We start from the raw sequence: 14,432 nt of genomic DNA on the forward strand, positions 1-14,432 counted from the left end.
AGCGCGGCTGACCTCAGCCCCCTCCTTCGCACGGTCCCCGGGGGCGCGGGAGGAAGCGAGCGCCGCAGCCGTGCCCAGGGGCCGTCTGGTTCCCACGCAGCGTGGCCGGGCCCATCGCCCACCCCGGCTCTTGCCGCCACCGCCTGGGAATGCATGGCCCCGGCCCCCATGCGGTGTCCCGGGCTGGCGTCCCCGTGCTGGGAGCGGCACGTCATCGCGTGGCGCGTGCCGTTGCCCACCATCCAAGCTGCAGCCCCCGGGGGATGGGGACCCCCCTCCCGCAAAGCCCGGCTGCCTGCGCCTCCCCGGGCATGCAGACCACGGCCATCCACTCTCCCAGTGTTCTCCCCTTCTCCGTGCCCGCCCCCGCTCCCGGCCGTGGGCCCGCTGCTTTCCCTGCCCTGCCTCCTCCCCGGCTCGCTCCCAGCTCGCGGTGGGTGGCCTGGCCCCCAGCCCGCTCACCCGCGCCCGGCATGGGCCGTGCCATGGCCAGGAACTGGGCTGCACCCGGTCATGGGGCAAACCTGCTGCCGCTGCCGGCGGTGCTGCCGGGTGCCGGTGCAGGAGGTCTGCCCACTCCCCTTCCTGCCCTTGTTTGTGCAGGCAGGATGGGCGCCACAGGGATGGGGTGCAGGTAAGGATGGGGAAAGAGTGCTGCTCTGCGTAAGTGCTCCAGGGACGGATGCTGTAGACACACATGCACCCAGCCCAGACCGTGCCGTGCGTCCGTGGGGCTGACGAGGATCCCCTTCAGGAGGGATGGTGCTGGCTGCCATGGCCTGTGCTGGACCAGGACCAGTCCTGTCACCAGCCCCGGCAGGACCGATCCCCTCCCCAGGCCTTGGGGGGCTCCCGAGCCCTGTTCTGCCCCTCGGCCGGGAGCGCAGGATGGGGCCACAGCTGCTCCCACCGGTGCTGGTCCTGATGGAGGTGCCATGGGTGTCCCCGTGGGGTCCCAGGGCAGGAGAGGAGGGGGCTGGAGAAGCCAAACTGGGCTGTGGGGTGGGGGTCCCCCATCCTGGGCTTGGGGCACCAGGACATGCCGATGCCCGCACGTCCCCATGCCGCAGCTGTGCGCACGCGGGGCCGCGTCCAGGAACCGACCCTCTGGAGCGGCTCTCTGGAGGAGAGTCCGGGAGCAACGGTCCGGCCGGGAGCCCTGTGGGCCACCCCATGGCGGGGCCCTGCAGCCCCCCGTGGCCCGCCGGGGCCAGGGCAACGCGCGGCTCCTGGGGCCAGACAGGAAGGAGACGTCACCGCCACGGAGCGTAACTCAAACCAGATGGGGCTGCGCTGGCTTCCAGGCCCGCAGGGTGGTCACCGACAGGAACCGGTCAAAGGCTGCCGGCAGGAAGCGGCTGGGAGGGACGCCCGCGGCGGGAGCCGGCGTCCAGCCCGGGCAGCCTTAACCGCTTCGGGGCCAGCTGCAGCCCCACTGGGCAGAGGGGCACCAACCACCCACCAGCCCTTGTCTGGGCATCCCACCCCACTCGGGCAGATGCTGAAGCCGTGAGGACAGTCTGTGACCATCCCTCCCTCCCTCCCTCCCTCCCTTCCTCCTTTCCCCCAGCATCCTGGGGTGCTCAGAGCCGGTTGCTGCTGCACGGCCACAGGGTGCAGAGACCAGAACCCCTTGGCACTGTGGGCTCCGGAGCCCTACCTGGGATGCACCAGGTGGTCCCCATCCCCGGCACAGCCAGGGCCCCTCTCTGTCCCCTCTACCCTGAGGATGAGACGCTGCTTCCCATCCCCTCCTCGCTTATCTGCAGCCCTCAGACTGCGGCTGCATGGCGTACACAGGCGGGAACAGCGGCCGCGGGAGGGGGCCGGGGGGAGCAGGCCAGGCGCAGGCTGCGGGCAGACCTGTACATTTATTTACAAGAAGGCGAGAGCCAGGCAGGACTCGGACATTAGGCTGGGCGCTGTGAGCCATGGCCCCTGCCTGGTGGGGACAAACCTGAAGCCCCTTCACCTGCTGCAGCCAGTGGGGCTGGGGGGCCGGTGCCTGCCCCCATCTCTCCCCAGGGTTTTTCCAGCAGGCGCAGAGGGTACAGACGGCCCCAGAGCAAGCACACAGCCCTGGCTCGGGGGGGCTCGGCCACAGCGAAAGCCAAAGCTGGAGAGCAGGGGGAGCCCGGGACCCCCCACCAGCCCCCCATCCCCTCCTGCAGCGGGCAAGGCTGGAAGCTGCAAAGCCCAGGGGCTGCCCATCCTCCGGCAGCATCGGGGACCCCTGAGGGGCGCAGGCAGCGGGGAAGGGGGTCGGGGTGAGGCAGAGAAGCAGGGGCAGCACCCGCCTCCCATGGTCCGGCCGGTCCCAGGGAGCCCCCGCGTGTGGCGGGGGGAGCTGGCGGCCGCAGCCACCGACCAGCAGTTCCTGTGTGTTGGTGGTCGGGGCTGGAGCGATGCTCGCGGGAGCGGGGGAGCGCGGTCCAGCTGCTCTGCATTAGGACGCCTCGCTCATCTTGATCTGGCGGGGACGGGTGAAGCAGAGGTTGTGTTTTTCCCCCGCTGGCAGAGCCGAAGGGCAGGGAGGGCAGGAGGAACACAAAGCCTCCTTCTTCCCTCGCTGGCTCCCAGCTGGGGACACTGCTGGAAGCGTGCTCGCCGCTTCCTCCCTTCCTGTGCGAGCAGCAGCTTGGGGCCAGCTCCGCTCCCGCACGCCCAGCCGGCCAGGGAGGCGGCGCTTCGGCCCCTGCTCCGGTGCCAAAGCGCCAGGGTGAGGGTCCACGCCTGCCCTCCGGCATCCCCGCGCCAAGCCACAGCGCTGGGAAGGGAGGTCGGGCAGCTCAGGGTCCAGCGACAGCGAAGGCAGGGCAGGGTTGCAGCATTTACAGGCAGAGCGCGCAAGTCTTGGGTCCAAGGTAGCGGCAAGCGCGCAGGGCGGCCCAGGCAGCGGCGCTCGCACCGGGCCGGAATTTCTCCTCCAAGGCCATGAGAAGGAAGGAGGAGCGGAGCAGAGATGCTGCAGGTCACGCATCGCACAGCTGGGCCAGGGATGAGATTGGAAACCAGCACTCAGGAGCGGCCTCGCAGTCTGAGGAAATCCACATGGGAACATTGGCTCAATGGGAACAGGGAGGGCTGGAGCCCAGGACGGTGCTGCCGGCATCCCCAGCAGCAGGTCCCCAGCACAGAAACACGGCACAGGGTGAGATAAGCTTGGCAGAGTGACTCCGCAGGGGTGGGTGTGGGTGCAGAGCCCAGTGGGGTCCCGGCCCCCCTGAGCAGTCCCACAGCCACTGGGTGCCAAGGCAGGGCGCAGCCCCAAGGGACGCAGCAGAGCAGCACCCGCGGTGGCGGGGGGCACAGAGCAGGGGTGCAGCGGCGTGCCACAGCGGGGTCCAGAGCAGCCATCTGACAGCAGCACGGGCAGGGAGGGGGCTGCGTGGCTCCAGCCTCTGGCCCCCAAGGTGTGAAGCGAGGAGCCCAGCGAGGTCCTGCTGCCGTCCAGAAGCAAGACTGACGTGGGACTCTCAAGCAGTTCCTCTCTGGCCTCGGCTCACACGAGGCTCGGGCTCCCACCGGGAGCCCCTGCTCAGACGCCCAGTGCTGTCAGCGACCCCGAGCTGGTGATCTTCTTGAAGCGGTTGGCTGCACACACCCCGATGAAGTTTTTCTATAAAGGGGGAATAGGAGAGATGCTCATCGTACCGTGAGGGCTGCGGCTCCAGAGGCTGAGCCAGACCCCGCTGGTGAGGAGCCGGGCTGGGGAGCGGGCAGCTGCCCCGGCACCCGTTCAGCTGGGCTGTGTGGGAGGGGAGCGTGAGGCAGGGGGAGGCACAGGGCTGATGCTGGGGATCATTCCCTACATTCTGTCCTGACACCACTCCTGCCCCTAAAAGGTGCTCTTAGGATCAGCTCAAGGGAGACCACCACGACGGGACCTATGCTTGAGGGGGACCCCAGCTTGGGGGTACCCATGCAAAGACCCTGCTGCTGGGGAGCCCCTCTTGCAGGCTCAGGGGTTGCCAACCCTTGTGCCCCAGCTGCCAGCAGCACGGTGAGACAAAGCCATCCTCCATGTCCCAGATGCCATCCACCAAAACAGGCAGAGACTGGCAGCCCCCCCCCACCAGCTCCCCCAGACAGCATTGACCCTCTTCCCGGTGCTGGCACCCCACACCTTCCAGCGCCGCCGCATGACGTATTTCTTGAGCAGCACCTGGGACTTGAGCCGGCGGTTGCAGCGCTTGGCCTTTTCTGCCAGGTTGTTGAGCCAGGGATGCTGCAGGCACTGGCCAGCGCTCATCCGGCCGCTGGAGGTGAGAGGAGCCTGGGTCACCCCTGCTCAAGCCCCTCTCCCCCAACCACCACCTTCTCCAGCCACCCAGGAGCCCCAAAACCCCAGAAACTTGCAGGGAGGAACCAGCCGGAGGGATGTGCCCAGGGACCAGTGGGGCTGGGCAGGACCCCGAGTGGTCCAGCATGCCCTGCTTGGGGCAGGTGACCCTGGAGGGACATGGGGCTCTGCTGGCGACAGCCAGCGGACAGGGCAGGGCCCCGTCAGGCTCATTTGGTACAGGACATCAGGGGATGCTGCTGGTCCCGGTGCAGAGGGCCAGCGCATTGTACCCAGGTGCTGGGCAGGCAGCTCTGGGGATGCCCACACACCCAGACCCCCATGGCTGCTGCCAGCCTCGCACCTCTTCTCCTTGATGATGAGGTTTGAGACGAAGTCCTTGGCCTCATCGGAGACGCTCTCGAAGGTCTCCTCATCGAAGTACCAGTTGGCAGCCAGGACGTTGTTGAGTGTCTCGGTGTCATTGTCACCCAAGAAGGGGGAGAGGCCACTGAGCCTGGGGGCACAGTGGGGTGAGGAGCCGGGTGCCCTCAGGCTGTGGCACCTCCCAAACCCCCCAGAACGGAGCCAATCTGGCCAGGGCTGTCCCAGGGAGCGAGGCAGGGTGGCCCCGATATGAGAGGTGGTGTGTGGCTGCTGGCACCATGTCATGCTCCTGCCTGCAGCTGGGCTGAGCCTTTCCGTGCCTGCAGATGTGGGCACAGACCCTCCCCAGCCCAGCTCGGTGTCCCCCAGCCCCACCTGCCCATCTCCCCATCCAGCACCCTCCACCAGCCCACAAAACAGCCGGGTGCCTGGGGCACATGTACAGCTTGGGGACGACTCCATGCCCAGGGCAGCTCTGTCCTGGCGTGGTGCTGGCAGCCCCCCCCCCCCCAGCCCTGACGTACAGCATGTAGGTGATGACGCCCATGCTCCACATGTCCGTGGAGTAGGAGACCTGCTCATAGTTGACCACCTCGGGGGAGAGGAATTCGGGGGTGCCAAAGTTCACCTTCAGCTTCTCCTGGGGGTTGTACCTGCGGCCGGGGCAGGTGAGTCAGCAGGAGGGGGACAGGCTGCTCCCCCAAACCCCTGCCCCCCTCCCGGCAGGCACTGCTCTCCCCAGCCCTCCCATGCCAGCCATGGAGAGCCGGGGCTGGCAGCCGTGGCCAGAGCCAGGGCCCAGAGCAGGTCCCAGGTGTCCCAGCACCTCGAGGGCTCATGGGGCCAAAGGGTGGGAGGGAGACAGGGAGAAGGGATGGAGCCAAGGGGGGGGAAGACGGCACCTTCGAGCCAGCCCAAAGTCGATGATCTTCACCATATGCCCGGTGGCAGCAACACAGAGGATGTTCTCGGGCTGTGGGGACAGGGAGACCATTGTCCCACTGCCGAGAGGGGACATCCCCAGCGTGTGGGTCTGGCAGCCCATGGGTCCTGCGGCTGACCTGCACCAGAGTACTGACTCGCAGGCATCCCTCCCATGGCTGGCCAGCGTCGGGGACACACTGCCCTCACGGGCACGGCAGGGCTCAGGGCCAACACACAGCGCTCCCCACTTCGGTGCCTGCAAACACCCACTGCCCCCCCGCACCCTGGCGTCCCCCATCCCCACAAGCAGCGGCCAGCCCCTGCCATCACCCCCGGCCCCGCACCTTGAGGTCGAGGTGGAGGACGCGCATGTGGTGCATGAAGCGGATGCCCTCACAGATCTGCCGGACGAACACCATGCAGTCCACCTCCGTCAGGTGGTAGTCATCATCGATGATCCGCTCGAAGAGCTCGCCGCCCTCCACGCTGCGTAGGGACGGACCGCGGGGTCACCTGGGGCTCCCTGCCTCAAGCCGTCCTCCTGCAGAGCCCCCTGCCCACCCTGGGGACCCTGGCCCAGCCCCACCATGGAGATGCTGGTGTAGAAGCTGAGCGGAGCCACAGTGGGATGGATGCATGCTGGGATTCAACACACCTCCCCAAGGCAGGCATGGGGGTGGCAGGTCACCCCAGGACACCCCACCTCCCTTAGGGTTTGTAGAGCAGAACTGCCCCAGCACGGCCCCAGCCTCCCTGGAGCAAGCGAGCAGCGGGAAAAGGAGCTGTGTGGGAAGGACTTGGGTCATCTCAACACAGCCGTGATGGACAGAGATGCTGTCTCAGCCAGGCAGAGCTCAAGACTGCCTCCGAGGCCAGTGCGAGACGAGGAGGTACCCAAAAGGGAATAGGCGAGGTGAGGGACATTCCATGGGGCCAACTGCTTCTCCTTGGGGAGGGGGCTGGCACATCTGCTCCATGTCTGGAGCATCCTCTGCAACACTGCCCCTCACCCAGGCATCAGGCCCCACGCGGCACTGCCCCGACACTCACAACTCCATGAAGAGGATGATCTCCCGGGGCGTCTCGATGGCATCATAGAGCTGGATGAGGTTGCGGTGGTTCAGCTGGTTCATCACATCAATCTCCAGCAGCACCATCTCCTGCAGAATAAGCCCCGTGGCAGTGCAGGGTGTCAGCCCTGACCAAGCCACCAGCATGGGGACAGGCTGTGTCAGAGCACCAGGGACACACTGGGCATGACACTGCCACCCACCACCTTGGCCATGCCACTTGCTGGTGGCACTGTGGCCAGGAGGAGCCCCCCCGCCCCAGCATCAGTCAGACCTTGTCCTTGGCACCCTGTTTCCGGATCACTTTGGCCGCCAGCTTGAGCCCTGTCTGCTTCTCCGTGCACGTGTGGACTTCGCCAAACTTGCCCCTGGGGAAGGAGAGCGGGAGAGACGCCAACACCATCAGCCACCCAGGCTGCTGGGGACCCCCACATTGCTGCCCTGTACTGCCCACCGCTCCCCTCTGCACCCATCCTGCCCAAGGCACTGACCCATCATGGCCAGAGAAGTCCCATTGACCCAGGACCATTACCCAAGGCTGGACGGCAGCTCGGGGCAGTGCCAGAAGAAAGCTGGGCATCTTTGACCCTCCTGGGACCCCTCCTTACCCTCCCAGGATGTCCTTGGAGCTGAGGTTGAACCGGGAGCTGATGTCGCCGGACCGCAGGGTGACGATACGGTGCGTGAAGGGCGCCGGCGGCGGAGGGACATCATCTGCCCAGAGGGGAGGGTTGGGGTGAGAAGGGGAGCTGCTCCCCAGGCTGGGATTGCACCTAGGTGCAGGCAGGCACCCAGCAGCGCAGCCCAGTCAAACCTTGTGGGTGCAGGATGCGGCCAGGTACCGCGTGACTGGTTACAAATCAGGGGCTGCCGGCTGCCCGCTGCACCGCGGGGACGCAGCATCCCCTGACGGGTCCCTCGCCACTGCCCGCAGCATCACCCTGCTGCGTGGCACCCACCTTGCTGCGTGCCACCCACCCTGCTGCCTGCCCGCTCCCCACCATCCCGCGTGTCGTGGTCGCCCTCTCCAGGCCACGCTGCTGCGTGTCACCCTCTCTGGGCCACCACATCCCACTCGCCCTCCCAGGACGCACCCCACGCACCCGGTCCTGGGCCACCCTCGCAGGGAGCCCCACGCCCCCGAGCTGGGACCAGCCCCAGCCCTGCCATCCCTGCAAGGACAGCGGTGCAAGACACACGGGGGGACACGCTGTCCCCCGCCACCGGCCAGGCGGTGGCTGTCACTCCCCGGGCTCCTCTTCCTCCCGGACAGCCCCGGCCTCGGAGATTGTGCCAGGCTGGAGCAGCCCGGGGAGGGGACCTGACACATTTAGCCCTGTTTATAGTGAAACAGGAGCTCGAAGGCCACCGGGCAGGTGACAAGCCAAGAGCATGAGCCGGCAGCATGGGAGGGCAGTGCAGGCAGCGGGCAGAGCCACGGGGGACCCTGGGCTGCCGCCCCACAGAGGGTCCCGGGGTGCGAGGAGAAGGCAAGCACCTCACCGCCTTACCCAGTATCTCAAAAGGGTCTTCCTTCCCAAAATCGGGGGTGAGGTAGGGGCTGGGGGGTGGCTCTGCTTCTGTCGAGGACAGTTGCCCCCCAGGGCCAAGCTGTTCCGTGGCCCCGGTGGGATCCGGGGGCTGCCCTGTGGCACCAGGCAATGTCCTCTCCTGGGGGGTGCCAGGGCTCCCTGCGGGGCCGGGGGGCTCTGGGGGCTTCTGGTCCCCTGGGGCTGACGGGGCAGGGCCAGGCTCCGTCAGACCCTCTCTTGGCTCCGCGGCTGTGGTCTCCTCTGGAATCATCTCCATCGCTGCCATCCCTGCCCAGGGCTGCTCCTCCCTGGAAGCAGGAGCAGGAGGTGAGAAGACCCCAGCCAGCAGCCCCCTGAGCCCGGCACCCACCTCTGCCCAGAGAGACCCCAGGCTCCTCGGGGAGCAGTGAGGGGAGGGGACCCCAGCCCAGGAGGGTGCAGGTACCTTTGGCAGGCGGCTGGGCAGCTCAGGCTCTGCAGCAGCACTGGGCGCGGGGGCTCAGGGCCCCTCAGTTGCTGCTGCTCATCCATCGCCTTTGCCGCTTTCTCCCCTTCACCCTGAGCCTTCGCAGCAGCCACGGCCGCTGCCTCTGTGGGCTCCTTGCCTCCATCCCCAGCCTCTGCTGCAGCTGGGGGGGATTCCACCTTTGTGGCTTCCTTCCCTCCATCCTGAGCCTTCGCAGCAGCCGGAGCCTTCTCCTTCGCAGCAGCAGGAGCCTTCTCCTTCGCAGGCTTTTCTTTGCTTTCATCCTGAGCCTTTTTTGCAGCTGGGGTTTTCTCTGCCTTTGCTGCTGCCTTCTCTCCATCCTGAGACTTGGCAGCATCTGAGGCCTTCTGCTTTGCAGGAGCTGCAGCTTTCTCCTTTGCAGGCTCCGCAGCTTTCTCCTTCGCAGGCTCCTCTTTGTCTCCATCTTGAGCTTTTTTTGCAGCTGGGGCTTTTTCTGCCTTTGCCACTTTATCCTCTCCAACCTGAGCTTTTACAGCAGCCGGAGCCTTCTCCTTTGCAGCAGCCGGAGCCTTCTCCTTCGCAGCAGCCGGAGCCTTCTCCTTCGCAGCAGCCGGAGCCTTCTCCTTCGCAGCAGCCGGAGCCTTCTCCTTCGCAGCAGCCGGAGCCTTCTCCTTCGCAGGCTTTTCTTTGCTTTCATCCTGAGCCTTTTTTGCAGCTGGGGTTTTCTCTGCCTTTGCTGCTGCCTTCTCTCCATCCTGAGACTTGGCAGCATCTGAGGCCTTCTCCTTTGCAGGAGCTGCAGCTTTCTCCTTTGCAGGCTCCGCAGCTTTCTCCTTCACAGGCTCCTCTTTGTCTCCATCTTGAGCTTTTTTTGCAGCTGGGGCTTTTTCTGCCTTTGCCACTTTATCCTCTCCAACCTGAGCTTTTACAGCAGCCGGAGCCTTCTCCTTTGCAGCAGCTGGAGCCTTCTCCTTTGCAGCAGCTGGAGCCTTCTCCTTCGCAGGCTTTTCTTTGCTTTCATCCTGAGCCTTTTTTGCAGCTGGGGTTTTCTCTGCCTTTGCTGCTGCCTTCTCTCCATCCTGAGACTTGGCAGCATCTGAGGCCTTCTGCTTTGCAGGAGCTGCAGCTTTCTCCTTTGCAGGCTCCGCAGCTTTCTCCTTCGCAGGCTCCTCTTTGTCTCCATCTTGAGCTTTTTTTGCAGCTGGGGCTTTTTCTGCCTTTGCCACTTTATCCTCTCCAACCTGAGCTTTTACAGTAGCTGGAGTCTTCTCCTTTGCAGGCTTTTTATCAGCTGGGGTTTTCTCTGCCTTTGCAACTTTCTTCTCTCCATCCTGAGCCTTTGGAGCCACTGGGAGCTTTTCCTTTGCAGCAGCCATGGTTTTATCCTTTACAGGCTCTTCTTTGCCTCCATTCTGAGCCTGTGCTGCTGCAGCCAAGGCCGTCTCCTTTGCGGGTTTTGCCTTCCCTCCTTCAGCCTCCGCTGCAGCCGGAGCCGCCTTCTCCATGGGCTCTGTTTTCCCACCAACCCCAGCCTCTAACCCGCCAGGGGCTTGCTCCTTCCTGGGCTTGTGCTTCCCTCCATCCTGAGCCTCTGCTACAGCTGGAGCCTTCCCTTCCACAGGGGGCTTCCCTCCTTTGAGCTCTCCTGCAGCTGGAGCTTTTTCCTTCCCATCCTTGCCTCCATCCTGGGCCTTGGCAGCAGTCGGCACCTTCTCCTCAACGGCCGCTGCCTGCCCTCCATCGTCCTGCGCAGCTGAAGCTGCCTCCTTTGCTGGCATTGCCTTCTCTCCAGCCTGGGGCTCTGGAACAGTCAGGGCCGCCTGCCCCACCGGCTCTGCCTTCCCTCCTCCAGCCTCTCCCGCAGCCTTCTCCTTCCCAGGCTCTGCCTGCCTTCCGTCCTGCGCCTCGGCGGCAGCCGGCACCATCCCCCCTTGGGGCTGGGCAGCCTGAGGGGCTGCTGGGGCTGCGTTGCCCTCTGCTTCAGGAGGGGCCATGCCACCAGCCCCCCCAGCACCAGGCACACTGCCCACCCCACCGCCCTGCTCCATGGGGACTCTCCGGGCAGAAGGCGGGTGCCCTGCGGTGCTCCCGGTCTGGCGAGTCTCCTGCGGGAAAGAAAACAGAAGCTAAGGGCTCCCCAGACCCGACACCCTGCCAAGGGGCACGGTGGGACGCGGGCAGCTCCTGCAGAAGAAGGGCGAGCTGCTGTCACCCAGCCGGGAGCCGTGCCCCTGCCACCCGGCCGGTGGCACCGAGCCAGGGGTCCCACGTGGCCACCGGTCCCTTGCACCATCCCATTGTGCCCCGGTATCTGCTCAGCGGTGACTGATCGATGGCGTGATGCCGGCACCTGTCACTGCCACGGGGCCTCCAGCGCGCAAACAGGCCTGTGTGGCGCAGCCGGGGTGCCAATTTAAGGCCACGTCCCCCCCCCACGGTGGGGCAGGAGACGGCAGCTCCAGCCCCGGGCTGGTGGGGTAGGGATCAGGCGAGGTGAGCATCCCTGGCACAGCCCCACCGCTGCCCACCCCGAACCGCACAGGCGGGTCCAGCCACGCAGGCAGAGCCCCATCCGCTCAGGGGCCACGCAGACCCCCGGCCCCAGCATCCGCCAGTGTACCTGCACAGGCTGCCAGCACAAGCTGCTATCCCATCCCCTGCAGCCCAGCACCCGTTCCCCAAATCCCTGCTCTGACCCAGGCTCCGCTGCCCATCCCTGCCCGGCCACCTCCCCTCACCCTGTCCCAAAACACCCCCCTGCACAGCCTGCACAACCGTCCAGAGGCTGGGACAGTCCAGCCCCAGAATAAACCCACCAGCAACCATCCCTGTAACAGGGGAGTCACTTGCTAGTCTTATAGGCAGTTGGTTCCCAGCCAAGCGGTCCCACATCCTGCAGCTCAGCATGGGGAGCCCATGGGGACAGAGGCATTCCTCCCAGGGCTGGGGGCTCTGCTCTCGCCAGGACCCCCCACTGCCGTGCCCTGAGCAGGCACCCATGGGGACCCCCACCCCCCCCCAGCCCCTTTACCTGGGTCCTGGAACAGAGGGCGGTCAGGAGGGCAGCATCTGCACTGTGGCAGCGCCCGGAGGGAGCAGCCTCTTCTATCCCGGGTGTAACGGAGCCGGATTAGTGCAGGCAGAGGAGGATCCTTTACAGCGGCAGGAGCCATCCCGCTTCGCCTTTCCCAGCACCTGTCACTGCTGGAGCCCGTTCAAAGGACACGCCACTCTTCCCTGTCCCCCGCGGGCCGGGGACGCGCAGACACCGCGCAGGGGAGGGGGACGCAGCTGCCTCCTGCGCCAGCATGGCACCGCAGGGAGGGCTGGCACCAGCCACAGCAGCACCCCAAAAACATCCCACGGGGGTGGCCTGGCTGAGCTGGACATGGGCCAAGTGGTTCCAAGGGGCGCACGGGTGATACAAGGTGGCTAGTGGCCACCCCACAGGGATGGTGGCCGGGAGCAGCCAGTGATGATGCCAGCCCCCCATGCTGCTGAGCTGCAGCTGACTCTGCCCACTGGTGCCAGCCCTTGGGGAGAGCATCTCCAAAGGACGCTGCACTCCACGAGGACACTGTGGCACCCGATGGCACCACCGGTTCTGGGCACAACTGCTGGTCCCCCAAAGAACAGTGACAGCGGCTGGGAACCTGTCACTTACCTCCTCTGGGAACCAGTTAAAAGACCCCGACTTCCTGCAAAATGACATGTTTCGGGGATCAGGGAGAGAAACAAAGGAGCTGGGGGCTTCTTTTGGAGGGGTCAGGCTGTGTGTGGGCATCACTGGCCCCTGCTGAAGGTGCAGTGCATAGTGCTGGGGTGCTGCATCCCAGGGCACGGCCTCAGGGACTGTGCAGGGCTGAATCCAGGCATGGAAAACCCCTGGGGAGAGGGGCACGGTGGGCTGCACCGTGCCAGGGGCTGCAGAGGCCACGAGCGGAGCTGGGCAAGGGTAGAGCACAGCCACGCAGGGTCCTGAAGCCAATGGCTTCCCAAGGGTTATGCCAGGTTTCTGCTTCATTTCCCCCACCCAGCAGAGCCCCATTTACTTTAAAACTTGAACCTTTAAGGTGAGGAAAGCCTTGCTCACCAAGAGCGCGCGGACAGCTGCTGGGGGTTTCTTCTGGGGGTGGAGGCAGCCAGAGGGGGGGGTTGCAGGAGGAACCCCCGGTAACCGGACCCAGCCCTCCCTGGCCAGCACCACCAGGCAAAAGCACTCCAATAATACCAACTATTAAAAACCCAGAACATCCATTTATCATGTCAGGACAGCAGGAATGCCAGCGCAGGATGGAGGAGGAAGGGCTCAGCTCCTCAACCACAGCTGGTGCTGCTTTGGGGGGAGGCCATGGCTCAGGGACAGGAGATAAAGCAGCAAGAGCAGCTCACAGTAAGAGAAAAAGAGATCACAGAGACTGCTGGGGGTCAGGCAGCTGCCCCTGGAGCTGCCCCACACCAGGCATCCTCCTGACCTCGCTCCCCATCACTCCTTGCTACCCCAGCCAGGCGCGGGCAGAGGCACCCTGCTCCTCTGCTGAGCTTTGCCAGCAGCCAGGCAGGATAGCGCAGTGAAGGCCTGAGTGCTGGTGTTTGCTGGGGGAGCAGGGCTCTCCCCCGGGCCAGGCTGGCTGGGTACCCCTGAGGAGGCTGAGATTACCATAGGCTCCTCCAGCCTCAGCCTCTACCAGCTGACAGTCAGGTCCCTGCTCCTGAGCTTTCCATCCCACAGCCACACAAGCTCAAGTCCTGCAGACACTGAGCCCGGCTGCTCCCATATAGGACTCACACGTGGCCGAGCTGAGCTGAGGCCATCACCACAGGCAGCAGCAGCATCCCAAGAGCAGTGCTCTGCTCGCCTGCAGCACTTCCCAGGAGGACGCAACACTGTCCAGGCAGGGGAAGGGACAGCGCTGCTCCATGTTGCCAAATCCCACAAGCCACCAGCTTCTGTGCACCATGAGCTGGGGTGAGGCTTTACTAGAGGAGCTGTGGTTCACACGTGGCATTAAGAGTGAGGCAAGCCAGGATGGGGACACGGCTGTCCCCCTGTCCCAGAGGTGCTGCTGTCTGTCCTGCCTGCCTGTGCCCTGGCCTCAGGCAGCTACCAGGGGGAGCACAAAGGCCTGGGGCATCACGCAGGATGCAGAGGAGACTGCCAACGAGCAGTGGAAGGGGAGAAACAAAAGGTCCCCCCCCAGTGCCCTTGCCCTGCCACGGGCAGCAGCCCAAGCCCAAGGCAGAGATGCTGCTCTGGCCTCGGGTGGTAGCTGGAGAGCAGGGGAGCAAGCCAGCACTGTCATGGCTCGCCCCGATCGCAGCACTGGCCAAGGGAGCCTTCCCACCTCCTTCCCTGCTGCAGCCTCCAGCTGTGACTCACAGCCCTGCCACACAGGCAGCCCACAGACGAGGTTTAAGCTAAGGAGAAAGCAAAACTCACAGTGGGAGCTGCCTCCTCCAGGGCCCAGTTAGTCCTAACAGCAAAAACGGCAGCCTCCTGGCAGCAGCATCTCAGGCGTCATCCACCACCTCAATGCAAGAGCAACATTTGCTCAGCAGGACGCAGGCGGGGACTCCTGAGCAGACACTGGGCTCTCCTGCTCTGCCCCTCACAGCTTGGACTCATGAGTCCTGTGAGCCTGGCTCCATGCTGGAGAGCCTCCCTCTTCCCAAGATCAGAGGCAGGACCTGGAATGGGATGAGAACCAACAGGGATCACGCAGGAACAGGCACGTGGCTCCAACTGGCAGTGCCGATGCTGTCGTGTACATGCAGAGGTTGGAGCATCA

The 14,432-nt window shown here is 65.2% G+C and overlaps 1 protein-coding gene across 1 annotated transcript; it reads right to left on the bottom strand.

Annotated features, from left to right (window-relative positions):
• Window positions 1-1,852: 1,852 nt before the first annotated feature.
• MYLK2 (myosin light chain kinase 2) lies at window positions 1,853-13,759 on the bottom strand. The gene is made up of 12 exons (XM_069801592.1): window positions 11,675-13,759; window positions 8,641-10,748; window positions 8,175-8,503; window positions 7,272-7,377; window positions 6,938-7,031; window positions 6,644-6,753; window positions 5,938-6,079; window positions 5,572-5,642; window positions 5,194-5,322; window positions 4,647-4,799; window positions 4,127-4,259; window positions 1,853-3,619 (listed from the first exon to the last, which is right to left on the bottom strand). Exons 2-12 carry the CDS (start codon window positions 10,689-10,691, stop codon window positions 3,539-3,541), a joined length of 3,399 nt encoding a protein of 1,132 aa, XP_069657693.1. The 5' UTR covers window positions 10,692-10,748; window positions 11,675-13,759; the 3' UTR covers window positions 1,853-3,538.
• Window positions 13,760-14,432: the final 673 nt, after the last annotated feature.

The sequence above is a fragment of the Haliaeetus albicilla genome, chromosome 2, assembly GCF_947461875.1.
Source record: "Haliaeetus albicilla chromosome 2, bHalAlb1.1, whole genome shotgun sequence".
Lineage (NCBI taxonomy): Eukaryota > Metazoa > Chordata > Aves > Accipitriformes > Accipitridae > Haliaeetus > Haliaeetus albicilla.